This window comes from Salvelinus namaycush, chromosome 13 (genome assembly GCF_016432855.1).
Source record: "Salvelinus namaycush isolate Seneca chromosome 13, SaNama_1.0, whole genome shotgun sequence".
Classification (NCBI taxonomy): Eukaryota; Metazoa; Chordata; class Actinopteri; order Salmoniformes; family Salmonidae; genus Salvelinus; species Salvelinus namaycush.
Window position 1 is genome coordinate 34,506,784 of NC_052319.1, and position 17,527 is coordinate 34,524,310.

The 17,527-nt window shown below is 41.2% G+C and overlaps 2 protein-coding genes across 7 annotated transcripts in view; one reads left to right on the forward strand and one right to left on the reverse strand.

Moving 5' to 3' along the window:
• Positions 1–2,405, forward strand: part of LOC120058466 (amyloid-beta A4 protein-like) — a 48,069-nt gene extending 45,664 nt beyond the window's left edge. For both annotated transcript variants that reach the window (XM_039007141.1, XM_039007142.1), the window contains one exon: positions 1–2,405. This exon is cut by the window's left edge and continues 137 nt beyond it. The gene's annotated coding sequence lies outside the window, so the exon portion shown is untranslated.
• Positions 2,406–2,703: 298 nt separating this feature from the next.
• On the reverse strand, positions 2,704–11,041 carry LOC120058467 (GA-binding protein alpha chain-like). Of its 5 annotated transcripts, none has more exons than XM_039007147.1 (10): positions 10,915–11,041; positions 8,680–8,782; positions 8,402–8,546; positions 8,059–8,143; positions 7,698–7,922; positions 7,297–7,491; positions 5,901–5,957; positions 5,544–5,669; positions 3,621–3,813; positions 2,704–3,488 (listed from the first exon to the last, which is right to left on the reverse strand). In XM_039007147.1, the coding sequence occupies exons 2-10, from the start codon at positions 8,754–8,756 to the stop codon at positions 3,272–3,274; spliced, it is 1,320 nt and encodes a 439-aa protein (XP_038863075.1). In that variant the 5' UTR covers positions 8,757–8,782; positions 10,915–11,041; the 3' UTR covers positions 2,704–3,271. The 5 variants fall into 5 exon arrangements, with proteins under 5 accessions (XP_038863075.1, XP_038863071.1, XP_038863072.1 ...); XM_039007143.1 differs by having other exon boundaries at positions 5,544–5,672; XM_039007144.1 differs by having other exon boundaries at positions 5,544–5,672; positions 8,680–8,777; positions 10,915–11,016.
• Positions 11,042–17,527: the final 6,486 nt, after the last annotated feature.

Sequence of the window (17,527 nt, forward strand, 5' to 3'; positions counted from 1 at the left end):
TCCTTTAACCCCTCACACCTAGAGCTCGTTCCATTTTGGTCCATAAACCCCTCACACCTAGGGCCCGTTCCATTTTGGTCCATAAACCCCTCACACCTAGGGCCCGTTCCATTTTGGTCCATAAACCCCTAACACCTAGGGCCTGTTCTATTTTGGTCCATAAACCCTTCTAACTCCTACTCTATTGCTGTCAATGGATCTGAATGGACTGAGTAGGTGAAACCAGTATGACTGAAGCGCCAGAAAAATCTAGAATGAATTGGGTTAGAAATATTTGTAGTCATATTACTTACAGCTATCCAGGGGTAGTGCCAAGGAGCTGAAATACAACCAAGCCACACTCACCCTTCATCTTTTCCTCGTAAAGTGCAGCACATCAACATTCATAGCTGCTATTGGTCAGACAAGGATATCCTCATTCACCTGCATATTTTTTTATAATATCCCATAGTGTTTGTACAGAACAGAGAAGCTCATTGATTGATTCATCTGTCTGTCTATCTGTGGGTGAGCCCTCCCCCTCAGGATAGCACTCGCAGGTCTAAGAGGGTGAAACAGAGGCCCCAAATATCCCTGCAATCTTCCTGCCTCTTCCTCACTCACTCTGACGCACTCTCCCCTCCCCCTCCATCTCTCCCACGCACTCTTCTCCCCTCCCCCCCCTCTCTCAGATGACAGCTGTGCTGTGTTTGGTGATGACATAACAGCTCTTAACACTAGCGAAGGGAGGAGGGGCTCAGTCTGCCCTGAGCTCCTCTCTGCAGGATTATACCACAAGCGTTTCAGGGTTTTTTTCCAGAAAAATGTATAAAAAAACAAAAATATATAACTAATACATCAGAAATATGTAAAAGGCAAAGAAATATTGAATGTTTTTATTTTGTGCGTAATGTATTGAAATAAGGCAGAAAAAACTAGCTGTAACTATATGTAGTGCATGGTGATATTGATGCCAGATATACGTAGAGAAGCTGGCTCCTGTCGCAGGACTGGGCCTCTCATATAGACTTTTAGCAGGATTGTACATTTTCTGTGTCTTCTTTGTGATCTTGTGATATGAAGAAGAGAGGAAAAAAAATAAGTATTTAGAATCTGGTCCGCTTTGTTGTCACTGCGACAATCTTTAAACAGAGCCTGTGCTCTCCTTTGTTTCCAGCCCCTTCCTCGCTCTGTGTTACCTACATGGACCCAATTATCTCTATCTACATGTAGCTAATATAATGACGTGTAATAGTATCTGAAAGGAAGTCGGTTGTGTTACTGTTTGCATTCTATGCACTCTGTTTCATTTAGTCTGGTTGTTACTGGTGTTACTGCTCTGTTTGTTGGTATTATGTCCCTTAAATATTCCACGACTAGGAATTGTTTCAGCTCCATTCATCATTTTATCATTCCAGAAATCTCAGCATTCCACCCTATCATTCCTATATAGTCTGTGAACATCATTAATGGAAACAGAAATCATTGTTATTTTTTCTTTTTCAGGCTCTCTTTCGATCTCTCCTTTCCTCTGTCTATCCCAAAGACCTCAACCAGCCCTGCTCCTCTGTCCCTCTCTGTCCATGCTGTTGGCTTGGTGTGTGAGAGAATTATGTTGAATTGAGAGAGAGAGAGAGAGGGGGGATTGGGTGTCAGATTTGTACATTCTAATCTATCGTCCTTCTGATCATCAAACACATATTCCCTCCACAATGTCTCACACAGAACATAACCTATTTTTCCATGACATAGACTGACCAGGTGAAAGCTATGATCCCTTATTGATGTACATGTATCAAACAACCAAGAAAAACAGTTTGTGTTCTGTGGTGGATATCCCCCTCTTGCTTGTTTCGTCAAATCTCTCATGTCTCAGACATCCTGGCTTTAAAAGCAGAGGCTAAAGAAATACTGATCTCAGACTAGTTATATTGATCTCAGGCCAATGTGCGTGATGTTAAATACAGGGACCCTGTTCAGAAAGGCGCAACTGCACAGAATTTTCAGATATAAATGTGTTATGTGGAACAGATGTCATTCTGTCAGGTAGTTTTGTGTTACATTTCCATCTGCAACATTCTGAATGTTTCACCTAACTGAACGCACCCCAGATCTGGGATCAGTATTGAGGCCGTAGTAGACGAGACATTCCCCATACCCAAAATGGAGCCTCCAATAGACATGAATGTGACATTCATATTGTGCAATTATGACACAGATCTACACACTACTACACTCCCTCCCTACACACAAACTGAAGCTCTTAAATCAGGTAAATGTTTTGGTGTTGTCAAGGATACTTGTACAGGGTATCTCCAGGGGTTAGTGGTTTCATTCTGTGACTTTTTCTGTGTACCTATACAAATCATTTGCTTAGACTGAGAAAAAGCTTTCTACACTATCCCATCAATAAAATGTTGAATGTACATACAAATATCTGGTGTTGAATCTGTGTGTGTTCATGACAGAGCTTGAATCCTGAGTGATTGAGTACTGGTCATATAGGAAAAACATTTAGAACCCACCTGAGTGGTGTGTGTGTATGTATGCATACGTATTACACTGGAGCAGTTCTGCCTATAGACAGACTACGTGTAGGGTTCCCCCCCACCAACAGTTTTTTAGGAACTACATCGGTGTCGGTTGAATGAGCATAGTAGAATACACAACATGCAATTTTGTGGCTCTGCATTGGAGCTGTTGGATCAAGGACAGACTCAGTCCTTAGGAAAACATCTGCCACTTTATTTCCCCTGGTGGACAATAAAGGTCCAACTCATTAGGGGGAAAAAAAGCTTAAAATAAAATACAAAACTGATCCTTTTATAAATGGAAAATATGAAAATACACTGCCCTTGTGGCTATCAAAAACATGGAGTACCGGTATATACAATGGAAACTATACTAAGCTACAGATAAAGGAACAAAAAATGCAAAGCTCATTTGATTTTCCAGCATACACACTCCCCATCTCACTCTCTCTCTCACACACACACACACACACACACACACACACACACACACACACACACACACACACACACACACACACACACACACACACTCTCCCTCCAACAAGCATCTCTTCCCTGGTTAAAATAAGAAAACAACCTCCCCAATCAAACCAAAAGGAGAAGGACGAAGTTGCCCATAGACATGGATCTAAAGTCTGTTCATCATTTCCACCTATTAATGGTAAAGCTTAGGGCTGGTCACAGTAATCTGATCCTAGATTTGTGCCAATGGGCAACTTCTACCTGGGGCAGTCAGGGAGCCCCATGCCCCTCCCCCCTCAGCTGTCCTGTGCTGAGGTGGCCAGTGTCACTGTGGTGATGGGCTGGCCAATCCCGTGCAGCTGAATGCGGGCCAGCTTCTTCTGCTCACACTCCGTCACCAGGTTGTTGAGCTCGGCAGCGCTGTAGCCAATCAAAGTCCTCAGGTCGCACACAAACTTGTAGACGAAGCGCTTGCCCTGCACCTTGCTGATCATGTCCCCGTCGTAGTAATACCTGAGAAAATTGTCCGAAATTAAAATGACACTACTAGAAAGTTCAAGGTAAGGGAACAAGTCATAAGAGTGCCTGAAATTGTGCAACGAAAATGTTAGAGGAAAGGGGAGAGAAACTGGCAGATTGACATACCTGAGCGCTCGGCTGAGTTTCTCATAGTTCATGGTGGGCTTGTTCTTGCGTTGGCCCCATTTTTGGGCCACCAGTTCAGGCTGGTTGAGTTTGAACTCTCCCTCCTCTCCCACCCAGGAGATACAGTCTCTAGCATCCTTATCCGTCAACAGCTCCAACAGGAACTGCCACAGCTGGATCTGACCGTTGTTACCTAAAGGGACAGGTGAGAGGATGTGTGTGTGTGTGTTCACATCAGATACGAGCACATGCACACTTAAGGCATCCATAAAAAGGCATACCAAGCTCTTGAGGTACACATACAGTTGAAGTCGGAAGTTTACATACATTTAGGTTGGAGTCATTAAAACCCATTTTTCAACCACTCCACAAATTTGTTAACAAACTATGGTTTTGGCAAGTCTGTTAGGACATCTACTTTGTGCATGACACAAGTCATGTTTACATAAAGATTATTTCACTTATAATTCACTGTATCCCAATTCCAGTGGGTCAGAAGTTAACATACACTAAGTTGACTGTGCCTTTAAACAGCTTGGAAAATTCCAGAAAATTATGTCATGGCTTTAGAAGCTTCTGATAGGCTAATTGACATAATTTGAGTCAATTGGAGGTGTACCTGTGGGTGTATTTCAAGGCCTACCTTCAAGATCAGTGCCTGTTTGCTTGACATCGTGGGAAAATCAAAAGAAATCAGCCAAGACCTCAGAAGAAAAAAGAATGTATAGCTCCACAAATCTAGTTCATCCTTGGGAGCAATTTCCAAACACCCGAAGGTACCACGTTCATCTGTACAAACACCATGGGACCACACAGCCGTCATACCGCTCAGGAAGGAGACGCATTCTATCTCCTAGAGATGAACGTACTTTGGTGCGAAAAGTGCAAATCAGTCCCAAAACAACAGCAAAAGGACCTTGTGAAGATGCTGGAGAAAACAGGTACAAAAGTATCTATATCCACAGTAAAACGAGTCCTATATCGACATAACATGAAAGGCCGCTCAACAAGGAAGAAGCCACTGCTCCAAAACCTCCATAAAAAGCTAGACTACGGTTTGCAACTGCACATGGGGACAAAGATCATACCTTTTGGAGAAATGTATCTCTGGTCTGATGAAAAAAAATTTGAACTGTTTGGCCATAATGACCATCATTATATTTGGAGGAAAAAGGGGGAGTCTTGCAAGCCAAAGAACACCATCCCAACCGTGAAGAACGGGGGTGGCAGCATCTTGTTGTGGGGGTGCTTTGCTGCAGGAGGGACTGGTGCACTTCACAAAATAGATGGCATCATGAGGGAGGAAAATTATGTGGATATATTGAATCAGTCAGGAAGTTAAAGCTTGGTCGCAAATGGATCTTCCAAATGGACAATGACCCCAAGTATACTTCCAAATTTGTGGCAAAATGGCTTAAGGATAACAAAGTCAAGGTATTGGAGTGGCCATCACAAAGCCCTGACCTCAATTCCATAGCAAATGTGTAGGCAGAACTGAAAAAGCCTGTGTGAGCAAGGAGTCCTACAAATCTGACTCAGTTACACCAGCTCTGTCAGGAGGAATGGGCCAAAATTCACCCAACTTATTGTGGGAAGCTTATGGAAGGCTACCTGAAAACGTGTGCCCCAAGTTAAACAAATTAAAGGCAATGCTACCAAATACTAATTGAGTGTATGTAAACTTCTGACCCACTGGGAATGTGATGAAAGAAATAAAAGCTGAAATAAATCATTCTCTCTATTATTCTGACATTTCACATTCTTAAAATAAAGTGGAGATCCTAACTGACCTAAGACAGGGAATTTTAATAGGATAAATGTCAGGAACTGTGCAAACTGAGTTTAAATGTATTTGGCTAAGGTGTATGTAAACTTCTGACTTCAACTGTACATGCACAACACCCAAGACACACAAATGGCTACCTGTGCGGTTGCCAGGTGAGCTGCGCTCCTCTCCTCCTGAGATGCGGGGTGTTCTGGGGCCGCGGTTCTGCTTCAGTACCTTGATGGTGGTGGGTGTGGTCTGCACAGCAGCTGGGATGATCTGGACTTCTGGGGGCGGAGACAGAAGGTTCAAACAGCCAGAAATATACAGGATGAAGTTACCACCTGATCTATGGTCAGTTTGATGTTTCTACCCATGTTGGCACAAGTAAGGATTTGGGTGAGTAAGCTGATCCTAGATCTGTGCCTATAGGCAACAACACCCACAGAGAACAATATCGTGTGGTAGATGAATGCAGGGTGACAATGAGTGAGAGAGACAGGAAATAAACTTACGTTGGTCAATGGTGACTGTGGCCTCCTGGCCAGACTGGTCCTGACTGGCCAACACATCTGTAAAGAACATGGACAGATACTGTATGTGAGCTAAAACCAACTTCAATAAACATGCTTGTCCAGGCTCAGAACAACTCCCATCCCCTTCAAATCAAATCACATTTTATTGGTCACATACACATGGTTAGCAGATGTTAATGCGAATGTAGTGAAATGCTTGTGCTTCTAGTTCCGACCATGCAGTAACATCTAACAAGTAATCTAACAATTTCACAACAACTACCTTATACACACAAGTGTAAAGGAATGAATAAGAATATGTACATATAAATATATGAATGAGTGATGGCTGTTCAGCATAGGCAAGATGCAGTAGATGGTATAGAGTACAGTATATACATATGAGATTAGTAATGTAGGGTATGTAAACATTATATAAAGTGACATTGTTTAAAGTGACTAGTGATACATTTATTACATCCAATTTTTTATTATTTAGTGAACGCGCTTCCTGACGTTGGATTTGTTTACCAAACACGCTAACGAAAATAGCTATTTGGACATAAATGATGGACATTACCAAACCAAACAAACATTTCTTGTGGAAGTGGGAGTCCTGGGAGTGCATTCCGACGAAGATCAGCAAAGGGAAGATTTATAATGCTTTTTATGAGTTTTGTTGGCTGCACAATTTGGCAGGTAACTGTATGGCTTGCTTTTGTGGCTGAACGCTGTTTTCAGATTATTGAATATTGTGTTTTGCCGTAAAGCTTTTTGAAATCTGACACAGCGGTTGCATTAAGAACAAGTGTATCTTTAATTCTATGTAAAACATGTATCTTTCATCAAAGTTTATGATGAGTATTTCTGTTATTTGACGTGGCTCTCTGCAATTTCTCCTGATATTTTGGAGGCATTTCTGAACATGGCGCCAATGTAAACTGAGGTTTTTGGATATAAATATGAACTTAATCGAACAAGACATATATGTATTGTGTAACATGAAGTCCTATGAGTGTCATCTGATGAAGATCATCAAAGGTTAGTGATTAATTGTATCTCTATTGTGCTTTTTGTGACTCCTCTCTTTGGCTGGAAAAATGGCTGAATTTTTCTGTGAGTTGGTGGTGACCTAACATAATCGTTTGTGGTGCTTTCGCTGAAAAGCCTATTTGAAATCGGACACTTTGGTGGGATTAACAACAAGATTACCTTTAAAATGGTATAAAATACATGTATGTTTGAGGAATTTTAATTATGAGATTTCTGTTGTTTGAATTTGGCGCCCTGCACTTTCACTGGCTGTTGTCAATTCATCCCGTTAACGGGATTGCAGCCATAAGAAGTTAACCCTAACACAGTGACTCAACATACAGAAGCTACAACACAAACTCACACTTGCGGAGAAGCTCCAAGTGGCTCCAGAGGATCTCTCCACTAGGGACCCTCTGCAGGAACTCTTCCTGGGTGAAGGAGCAGAGGTCGCGACCCGGGATGTGAATCCCTCCCACCTCCATCTCGTCAATGCTGAACTCCTTCATCACCCACACGGCCCAGTGGATCACCTGGTCTGCCGTCCACTGTTCTGGGTCTGAGAGGAGACAGACACATTCCAAGACTGAAAATGCCGACTACAGCTTTGGCAATCGCAGCAAACTGGTCTCACTTTGTACAACGGTGTGTACCTGCCTGAGTAATTGTGGTTTTGTGTTTCAGTGTATGTGTGTGTATCTGTATTTGTCTGTGTCCTGCTTGTTTTTGAGTTTCAGTGCAAGTGTGTGTTGGTGTCCTCCTCACCGTAGGGTATCCCCAGACGGACCTGTTCCTTGCGGTAGCCCTCCAGGGCGGCGGCCCAGCGTGTCACCTGCTCTGAGGTGTCATCTGACAGGGAGGAGTGCTCCACAGCAATCAGCTGGCCCTCCTCCATCAGGGTGCCCTCCTCCTCTGCTGCATCCGGGTCGATCACCACCTCCACCGTCTCCACCGGCTTCACGATCTCCAGGATGTTCAGCTTCTCCTCGCCTGGATGGAGGGATTTGATGGGAGGTTAGAGTGTGGTTAGTATCAACAGCCTCATTTGTATGGTGCCACATTTGTGTGCATCTATAGATTGGGTGCCTGGGTTTTGATTTTGGTGCTGAGACTGTTGTTTGTGTACCTGGCTTGGTGATGATCTGTAGACTGAGTTGCACTGTGCCATCTGTCTTCACTCCTTGATCAAAGAGGCTGTGGTCTGGATGCAGCTGGAGAGACAGAAATAAAGAGAAAGGAGAGGGCAACAGGGGAGGACAGGCGAGGGACAGAGCGGAGGACAGGTGAGAAAGGGAGCGTAGGACAGGCGAGAGAGAGAGAGAGAGAGAGGAGGTATTTTAACCCCATAAATACAGGCCTCCATCAGTATCAGGTCTGATCAGGTATTTCAACTCCATAAATACAGGCCTCCATCAGCTTCAGGTTTGATCAGGTATTTGAACCCCATAAATGCAGGCCTCCATCAGTACCTGGATGTCCTGTAGACAGATTTCATATCCATCCAATGACATCTGGATACGGGGCTCCAGGAGCTTCTTCAGGTTACCGATTGGCTCATTGATGTCGATGTCCTGTTGGATCAGATCGGCTGATGTAATGGTCTGCTCCTCAACCCTGAAAATGGCACGACCACACAAACAAAAACACACAAATAGTCATGTTAAAACATCAGAAGTAGGGAGGGAGCTGGGTTTGAATTTATGTGCTTATGGGTGCCTGTTCACATTGTAAAATATATATCACTCACCCCTCCTCCAGGCACTCCTGTTTCTCCTGTCCGTCGATCTCAATCTCTATCATCTCCTCTGTCTCACTTTTAGACATTGCTGTACCCCAAGATTCAACCTATTCTGAGGAAAAGACAGACAGACAGGGGGGTTTCAATCAACATTAGGGTGACATCAAATGTTTTCAGATGTGATGGTACAAACACATTGCTACAAACGGTTCAAATCCAATACCATCAAATATACAATAAAAATAACTTTGAGGACTAGTAGCAAAATTGGCACCATCATTGAGACTTTAGTAAATTATCATGAACGCATTCTTTGAACAGTGGCATTATATCAAGTAAAATGTTGTTTAAAATAAAATCTAAAAGGTTAATATCTAGCTAGTGGGTCTTGATGTGAATGAAGTTGGGTCATAGTCTCGAAACTGTATAAGGAAAAAATCTCAGGTGTCATTTTTCACTAGATTTCCTCTTGAAACACTGAGATTAGGATCCGTATTTATCTATTTCAGAATTATTACATTTTTGGTCAGATATTATGCATTTCACAAAAAAATGTAATTGCAAAATGATCATTACCCTAACATTTTTCGAAGTCCAAAAAATTAACAAAAACAAATCAATATTCAAATATTTTTCAACATTGCTCACCTAATGAGGCCTGAGTAAAGCATAACACTGGACATTTTAGCTCTTTAGCTGTTTCGGTAATGAGAAGGCCAAGTGGGGTGAGAATAATAACCTCATTCTGAAGGCATATATATTCACTTAAAACTTGTGCTCATCTAAGGACTACTCCTCTAGATGATGCATCATGGGTGAATAAAGCTTTACTTTAAAAAGTGTTATGTAATGAGACACGTCCACAAATACTGTTTGCATGTAATAAATATTATAGTTTCATGTAAACTTCAACTAGTGTAACATTTTTATGATTTATGTACAAACTACTGCAATATATTTTGGGGTTTATTCAAATAAATTAGTTTTTTCTAAAGAATTTAATCCAGACGCATTTCAGCAATGAGAATTTGGGGTGAAATTTTACAAAATTCAGGTCAAATGTAACATTTATTTAATATAAAACACTTTCCAAAATCTAAACATCTAGTCCTCAGAATGAAACTTCATTTTTGAAGATGAATTATGGTTTTGTAACTCAATTTCCTAAACATTTTAAAACTGGATTCATGAGAATCACCCAGTTGAGGGAGCCTCGGTTTCTCATTGGGCGGCAGAGTGCGAGCTAAAGTACTAACGCGAGGGCGAGGCCTCTCCAAAGCATAGGCCTTACTGTAGGCCATTAGTTGATAAATCATTACATAAATTTGATCAATTTTAACTCCTCTGAAAGCAAACACTTCTAAGATTTATCGGTAATAATGTTAATTATACGTGTAGCATAGCTGTACAATACTGTAGCAATACAATGCTAGCTATCCAGCATATTTTTTTTGCGATGTTATGTGAGGGGCGAGGCACGCGCAAAACAGGGGTCGGTCTCATGAAATACACAATTTATACTGACTGTAAGAAACACAATTCAATGAATAACTGATTTAAATGTCGATTTAAATATACTCTGAAACTTAGAATCTGGAAAACTTTAAAACGGAAATGGAAGAAACGGAAACAAAACAGCAGAGGGGCAATCGCAAAGGAGCCGGAAATCCTGGCTAAGTTTAGTGTTGTCTACAGACTTCCGAGAGCGGTCAGGGGGAAATGCCGGAGTAATTTGCTCGATTAAATGAAAAATAACGTGATATTTATAACATTGGGAAAACGTATTTATATATGGCTAAAAGTATAACGTATCACCAGGGCGAACAACTGGAATACAATGAACAAGCTGTCGTTGGCGTTAGCAATATTAGCTAGCAGCTACCACTGCTTAGTTAGCTAACGTGTCGAAAGTTGGATTTTGTATGGACACGTTTGAAGGAAAATCGTAGACAAGTCATTTGGAAAGCTATTTTGTAGTTGGGAAGTAATTTGAAAACCACTCCATCCAGTACATTATTTAGACTTGATGTTAGTGTAATTATTGTTTTTAGGCTAATGCATGTGGTATAGCGGATCAACAAGCTAGCTAGCTTTGAAGCCAGCGTTCAGCTAGCTAACAGTTTGATACAAAAAGCGGGAAGACCGATTAGGCATAGCTAGTGAAAGAATATACAATTCCGTTCAGATAGACAATGTAATGGATTTCATATATAAATCAAAAATAGTTTATGGTCGTACACATACCTCTTAAAATGTACACTCCAAGATTGTGGAGTTGATATATGAGTCGATGTAGAATAGCAAGCTAGCCTTTCCACTCAAATCGATTTCATGCAAGTTTTTGGACAACAAGACAGGGGGGCGGGGACTAGCTTGCTTTTTAGACATATACGAGTTAACTCTAGTATCAAAGAAATCATCATGATATTTGTGTGTATATCATTCTGTGTGTGTGTTATGTGATGTTTGATAGCACGCATAATTATTTACTATAATTATCAGCTTCTACCTCCAAGCCATACGACTGCTGAACAATTATTCAAATAGCCACCTGGACTATTTACATTGACCCTCCCGTCTTTGGTTTTACACTGCTGCTACTCTGTTTATGATCTATGCATAGTCACTTTACTCCTACCTACATATACACATTACCTCGACTAACCTGTACCCCCCACACATTGAATCGGTACTGGTATCCCCTGTATATATCCTCGTTATTTTATTTTGTTACTTTTTATTTAATTTTTTACTTTAGGTTATTTAGTAAATGTTTTCTTAACTATTTCTTGAACTGCATTGTTGGTTAAGGGCTCGTAAGTAAGCATTTCACGTTAAGGTCTACACCTGTTGTATTCGGTGCATTTCATCAATTTGATTTGACTTGTAACCCACTTTTACCAGACGGTTGTTGTAGATAAGAACACTCACTGTATGCATGAACTTATGTGGTGTAATAATTGAGCCATCAGTACTCCTTATTTCACAATGTCCCTCCCACAGCGATCCTATTACGTTCTAAGTTTTACTATGTATTTATTTGGTCCGTCTGATGTCCTGACTTATTTTATACTCAAAGCTATAAAAATTAACCCGATCTTTAAGGGTAGGTAAACAAACAAGTGTTAATGTCACGTTCACAAGTAGGGAGAAATGCCTTTCTTGCAAGCTCTAAACCCAACAATGCCGTAATCAATATCAATGTAGTACTAAAAATAACAAGGTAGAACAAAAACACAATAAATAAACGTGTAGTTCATTCTTATTACAGAAAAGTATTTTCTAGTATTATATTAATAGTATCATTATGCTGCAGTGCCTGTTCATAATAAATACATACAATGCCTTCAGAAAGTATTCAGACCCCTTGACTTTTTCCACACGTTACAGCCTTATTCTAAAATTGATGAAATAAAAATATATATATTCTGCAATCTACACACAATATCCCATAATGACAAAGCATAAACAGGTTTTTAGAAATTTTTACCAAAAAAACTGAAATTGTTATTTACGTTAGTATTCAGATCGAAATTGAGCTCAGGTGCATCCTGTTTCCATTGATCCTCCTTGAGATGTTTCTACAACTTTATGGGAGTCCACCTGTGGTAAATTCAATTGATTGGACATGATTTGGAAAGGCACACACCTGTCTATATAAGTTGACAGTATATATCAGAGCAAAAACCAAGCCATGAGGTCGAAGGAATTGTACGTAGAGCTCAGAGACAGAATTATGTTGAGGCACAGAACTGGGGAAGGGTACCAACAAATGTCTGCAGCATTGAAGGTCCCCAAGAACACAGTGGCCTCATCATTCTTAAATGGAAGAAGTTTGGAACCACCAAGACTCTTCCTAGAGCTGTCCGCCTTAGCAATCGGGGGAGAAGGGTCGTGGTCAGGGAGGTGACCAAGAACCAGATGGTCACTCTGACAGAGTTCCTCTGTGGAGATGGGAGAACCTTCCAGAAGGACATCTATCTCTGTGGCACTCCACCAATCAAGCCTTTATCGTAGAGTGGCCAGACTGAAGCCATTCCTCAGTAAAAGGCACATGACAGCCCGCTTGGAGTTTTCCAAAAGGCACCTAAAGACTCTCAGACCATGAGGAACAAGATTCTCTGATCTGATGAAACCAAGATTGAGCTCTTTGGCCTGAATGCCAAGCGTCACGTCTTGAGGAATCCTGGCACCATCCTTACGGTGAGGCATGGTGGTGGCAGCATCATGCTGTGTGTGCTATAAACCACACTATTTACCAAAAATAGAGTTTTATTCTATATTCTTCGTAGCTGTCTATTTACCACCACAAACCGATGCTGACACTAAGACCGCACTCAATGAGCTGTATTACAGCCATAAGCAAACAGGAAAACGCTCATCCAGAGGCGGCGCTCCTAGTAGCCGGGGACTTTAATGCAGGGAAGCTTAAATCTGTTTTTCCTCATTTTTATCAGCATGTTAAATGTGCAACCAGAGGGAAAAAAACTCTAGACCACCTTTAATCCACACACAGACGCGTACAAAGCTCTTCCTCGCCCTCCATTTTGCAAATATAACCATAATTCTATCCTCCTGATTCCTGCTTACAAGCAAAAACTAAAGCAGGAAGCATCAGTGACTCGGTCAATAATAAAGTGGTCAGATGAAGCAGATGCTAAGCTACAGGACTGTTTTGGCTAGCACAGACTGCAATATGTTCCGCGATTCTTCCGATGGCATTGAGGAGTACACCACATCAGTCACTGGCTTCATCAATAATTGCATCGATGACGTCTTCCTCACAGTGACCGTACATACCCCAACTAGAAGCCATGGATTATAGGCAACATCCGCACTGAGCTAAAGGGTAGAGTTGCCGCTTTCAAGGAGCGGGACTCTAACCCGGAAGCTTATAAGAAATCCCACTATGCCCTCAGACGAACCATCAAACAGGCAAAGCGTCAATACAGGAGTAAGATTGAATGGTACTACACCGGCTCCGACGCTCGTTGGATGTGGCAGGGCTTGCAAACTATGACAGACTACAAAGGGAAGCACAGCTGCGAGCTGCCCAGTGACGCAAGCCTATCAGACGAGTTAAATTACTTCTATGCTCGTTTTGAGGCAAGCAACACTGAAACATGCATGAGACCATCAGCTGTTCCAGGCGACAGTGTGATCACGCTCTCCATAACCGATGCGAGTAAGACCTTTAAACAGGTCAGCATTCACAAGGCCCGCAGGGCCAGACGGATTACCAGGACGTGTACTCTGAGCATGCGCTGACCAACTGGCAAGTGTCTTCACTGACATTTTCAACCTGTCCCTGACTGAGTCTGTAATACCAACATGTTTCAAGCAGACCACCATAGTTCCTGTGCCCAAGAACACTAAGGTAACCTGCCTAAATGACTACAGATCCGTAGCACTCACGTCTGTAGCCATGAAGTGCTTTGAAAGGCTGGTCATGGGTCACATAACACCATTATTCCAGAAACCCTAGACCCACTCCAATTTGCATACCTCCCCAACAGATCCACAGATGATGAAATCTCTATTGCACTCCAAACTGCCCTTTCCCACTTGGACAAAAGGAACACCTATGTGAGAATGATATTCATTGACTAGAGTGCAGCATTCAACACCATAGTGCCCTCAAAGCTCATCAATAAGCTAAGGACCCTGGGACTAAACACCTCCCTCTGCAACTGTATCCTAAACTTCCTGACGGGCCGCCCCCAGGTGGGGGGAAAGTAATCTTGTTTCTCATGGTCTGAGTCCTTCAGGTGCCTTTTGTCAAACTCCAAGTGGGCTGTCATGTGCCTTTTTACTGAGGGGCTGCTGTCTGGCCACTGTACCATAAAGGCCTGATTGGTAGAGTGCTGCAGAGATCGTTGTCCTACTGGAAGGTTCTCCCATCTCCACAGAGGAGCTCTGTCAGAGGGATCATCGGGTTCTTGGTCACCTCCCTGACCAAGGCACTTCTCCCCCGATTACTCAGTTTGGCCAGGTGACCAGCTTTAAGGAAGTCTTTGTGGTTCCGAACTTCTTCCATTTAAGAATGGAGGCCACTGTGTTATTGGGGACCTTCAATGCTGCAGGAATGTTTTGCTACCCTTCCCCAGATCTGTGCCTCGACACAGTCCTGTCTCATAGCTCTATGGACAATTCCTTCAACCTCATGGCTTGGTTTTTGCTCTGACATGCACTATCTACTGTGGGACCATATCTTAGGTGTGTGTGTGTGCCTTTCCAAATCATGTCCAATCAATTGAATTTACCACATGTGGATTCCAATCAAGTTGTAGAAACATCTCAAGGATGATCAATGGAAACAGGATGCACCTGAGCTCCATTTCGGTTGTCATAGCAGAGGGTCTGAATACTTACTTATGTGTAAACACTTCTAAAATCCTGTTTTTTGGGCATTGTGTGTAGGTTAACAAAGAACATGTTTTATTTAATCTATTTTAGAATAAGGCTGTAACAAAATGTGGAAAAAGTCAAGGGGTCTAAATACTTTCCAAAATGCACTGTGTGTAGATTTACACTACCGTTCAAAAGTTTGGGGTCACTTAGAAATGTCCTTGTTTTTGAAAGAAAAGCACATTTTTGGTCCAATAAAATCACATAAAATTTATCAGAAATGCATTGTATACATTTGTTAATGTTGTAAATGACTATTGTAGCTAGAAACAGATTTGTTTTTAAACATTTTATGGAGCATCTACTTATTTTATTTAATATTCATCAACCATCACTCCTGTGTTCCAATGGTACGTTGTTTTAGCTAATCCAAGTCGATTTTTTTTAGAAGGCTAATTGACCATTAGAAAACCCTTTTGCAATTGTTAGCACAGCTGAAAACTGTTGTTCTGATTAAAGAAGCAATAAAACTGGTCTTCTTTAGACTAGGTGAGTATCTGGAGAATCAGCATTTGTGGGTTTGATTACAGGCTCAAAATTGCCAGGAACAAAGAACTTACTTCTGAAACTGGTCAGTCTATTCTTGTTCTGAGAAATGAAAGCTATTCCATGTGAGAAATTGCCAAGAAACTGAAGATCTCGTACTACTCCCTTCACAGAACAGTGCAAACTGTCTCTAACCAGAATAGAAAGGAGTGGGAGGTTCCGGTGCACAATTGAGCAAGAGGACAAGTACATTAGTGTCTAGTTTGAGAAACAGAAGTCCTCAAGTCTCAAGTCTTGAACTCCTCAACTGGCAGCTTCATTAAAAAGGGTTTTCTAATGGTCAATTAGCCTTTTAAAATTATACATTTGGATTAGCTAACACAACGTGCCATTGGAACACTAGTGATGGTTGCTGTTAATGGGCCTCTGTACGCCTAAGTAGATATTCCATAAAAAAATTGCTGTTTCCAGCTACAATATTCATTTGCAAAATTAACAATGTCTACACTGTATTTCTGATCATTTTGTAATTTTAATGTACTAAAAATGTGCTTCTCTTTTCAAAAACAAGGCTATTTCTAAATGACCCCAAACTTTTGAACGGTTTTGTAGTGCATTTGAAGTATTCAGACCCCTTTTATCCATATTTTGTTACCTTGGTGTTATTCTAAAATTGATGTAATTTATTCCTCATCAATCTACACACAATACCCTATAATGGCAAAGAGAAAACAGTTTTATTTTTATTATTATTAAAAATAATAAAACATGTAAGTACATTTCTAGGTATTCAGACGCTTTTCTATGAGACTCGAAATTGAGCTCAGGTGCACCCTGTTTCCAATGATCATCCTTGAGATGTTTCTACAACTTGGTTGGAGTTCAACCAATTCAATTGATTGGACATGATTTGTCGTGTGGAAACCATTTGATCAATTTTAGAATATGGCTGTAATGTAAAAAAAATATGGACAAGGTCAAGGGGTCTGAATACTTTCCGAATGCTGTGTGTATAATATATAGTAAAAAATATATATAATTTGCGGTAGTCAAATATTGTCATTCTGAGATTGTCGCTTCTTCCAGCTCCCTCTGTTTCGGCGTGGACCAGTCCCATGGATCATCTTAACGTCTTTCAGTCATCCCTTCCTACCCTGGTCTGGGGCTGGTTGGGTACAATTACACTGTTTTGAGGGTGGGGGATGGGAGTAAATGCACCTATTTTAAGTAACAGTTAAGAAATCTGCCTCTCAAAAATGTACATTTTGTATTTTCAGACCATTGCCCTCTTGAACATTTACCGTAACCCTCAAAACACTGCCCAGTCTGCCGATGGTTTGCGCTGTAAGTTTCCGACCCGTTAACAGGGACCAGCTCCTATGTTTCCTCTTGATCTCGCATTCTAAGATTGATCCTTTTTTATTTTTTTTATCATCATCAGTGATATAAGGTTTGGACCCTTTAAGGTGCTGTACTAGACATGAAATAAAACGGGTACTAGTGTTAAGTAAAACAATCCATGTAAGCTTCTCTTCTGGTAGGTACCATGTAGTCACTTACAGAAATAACCAAATAAAGGTTGATGCATACAGTAGTATATATTTTTATTAGATTTTGAATTAAGACCTTTTTTCTAGGAAATAGTTTATTCATGCTTGTTTCAAGTACTCACTCATTTACACTTCACTAATCCTATGCAAGAAGTTAACCCTGCCCCATAGTCTCAGGTCAAACTAATTTATGGAAATGTCTTGTTTTTATTGTACAAAATGTGATACATGGAATGTGATTTTGGGGAGATGAGTATGACTGACATTTTCCCTAGAGTGTTGAGTCCCCAGTGAGTCCCATTCCTTAGTATTCATTGACAGCTATATTCTGTCTGTGACAGTGCCAGAACCTTGCTATTATTACTTAGCATGGAATTTAACTTTAAATGAGTCTCTTAAGACTCCTCCATAAG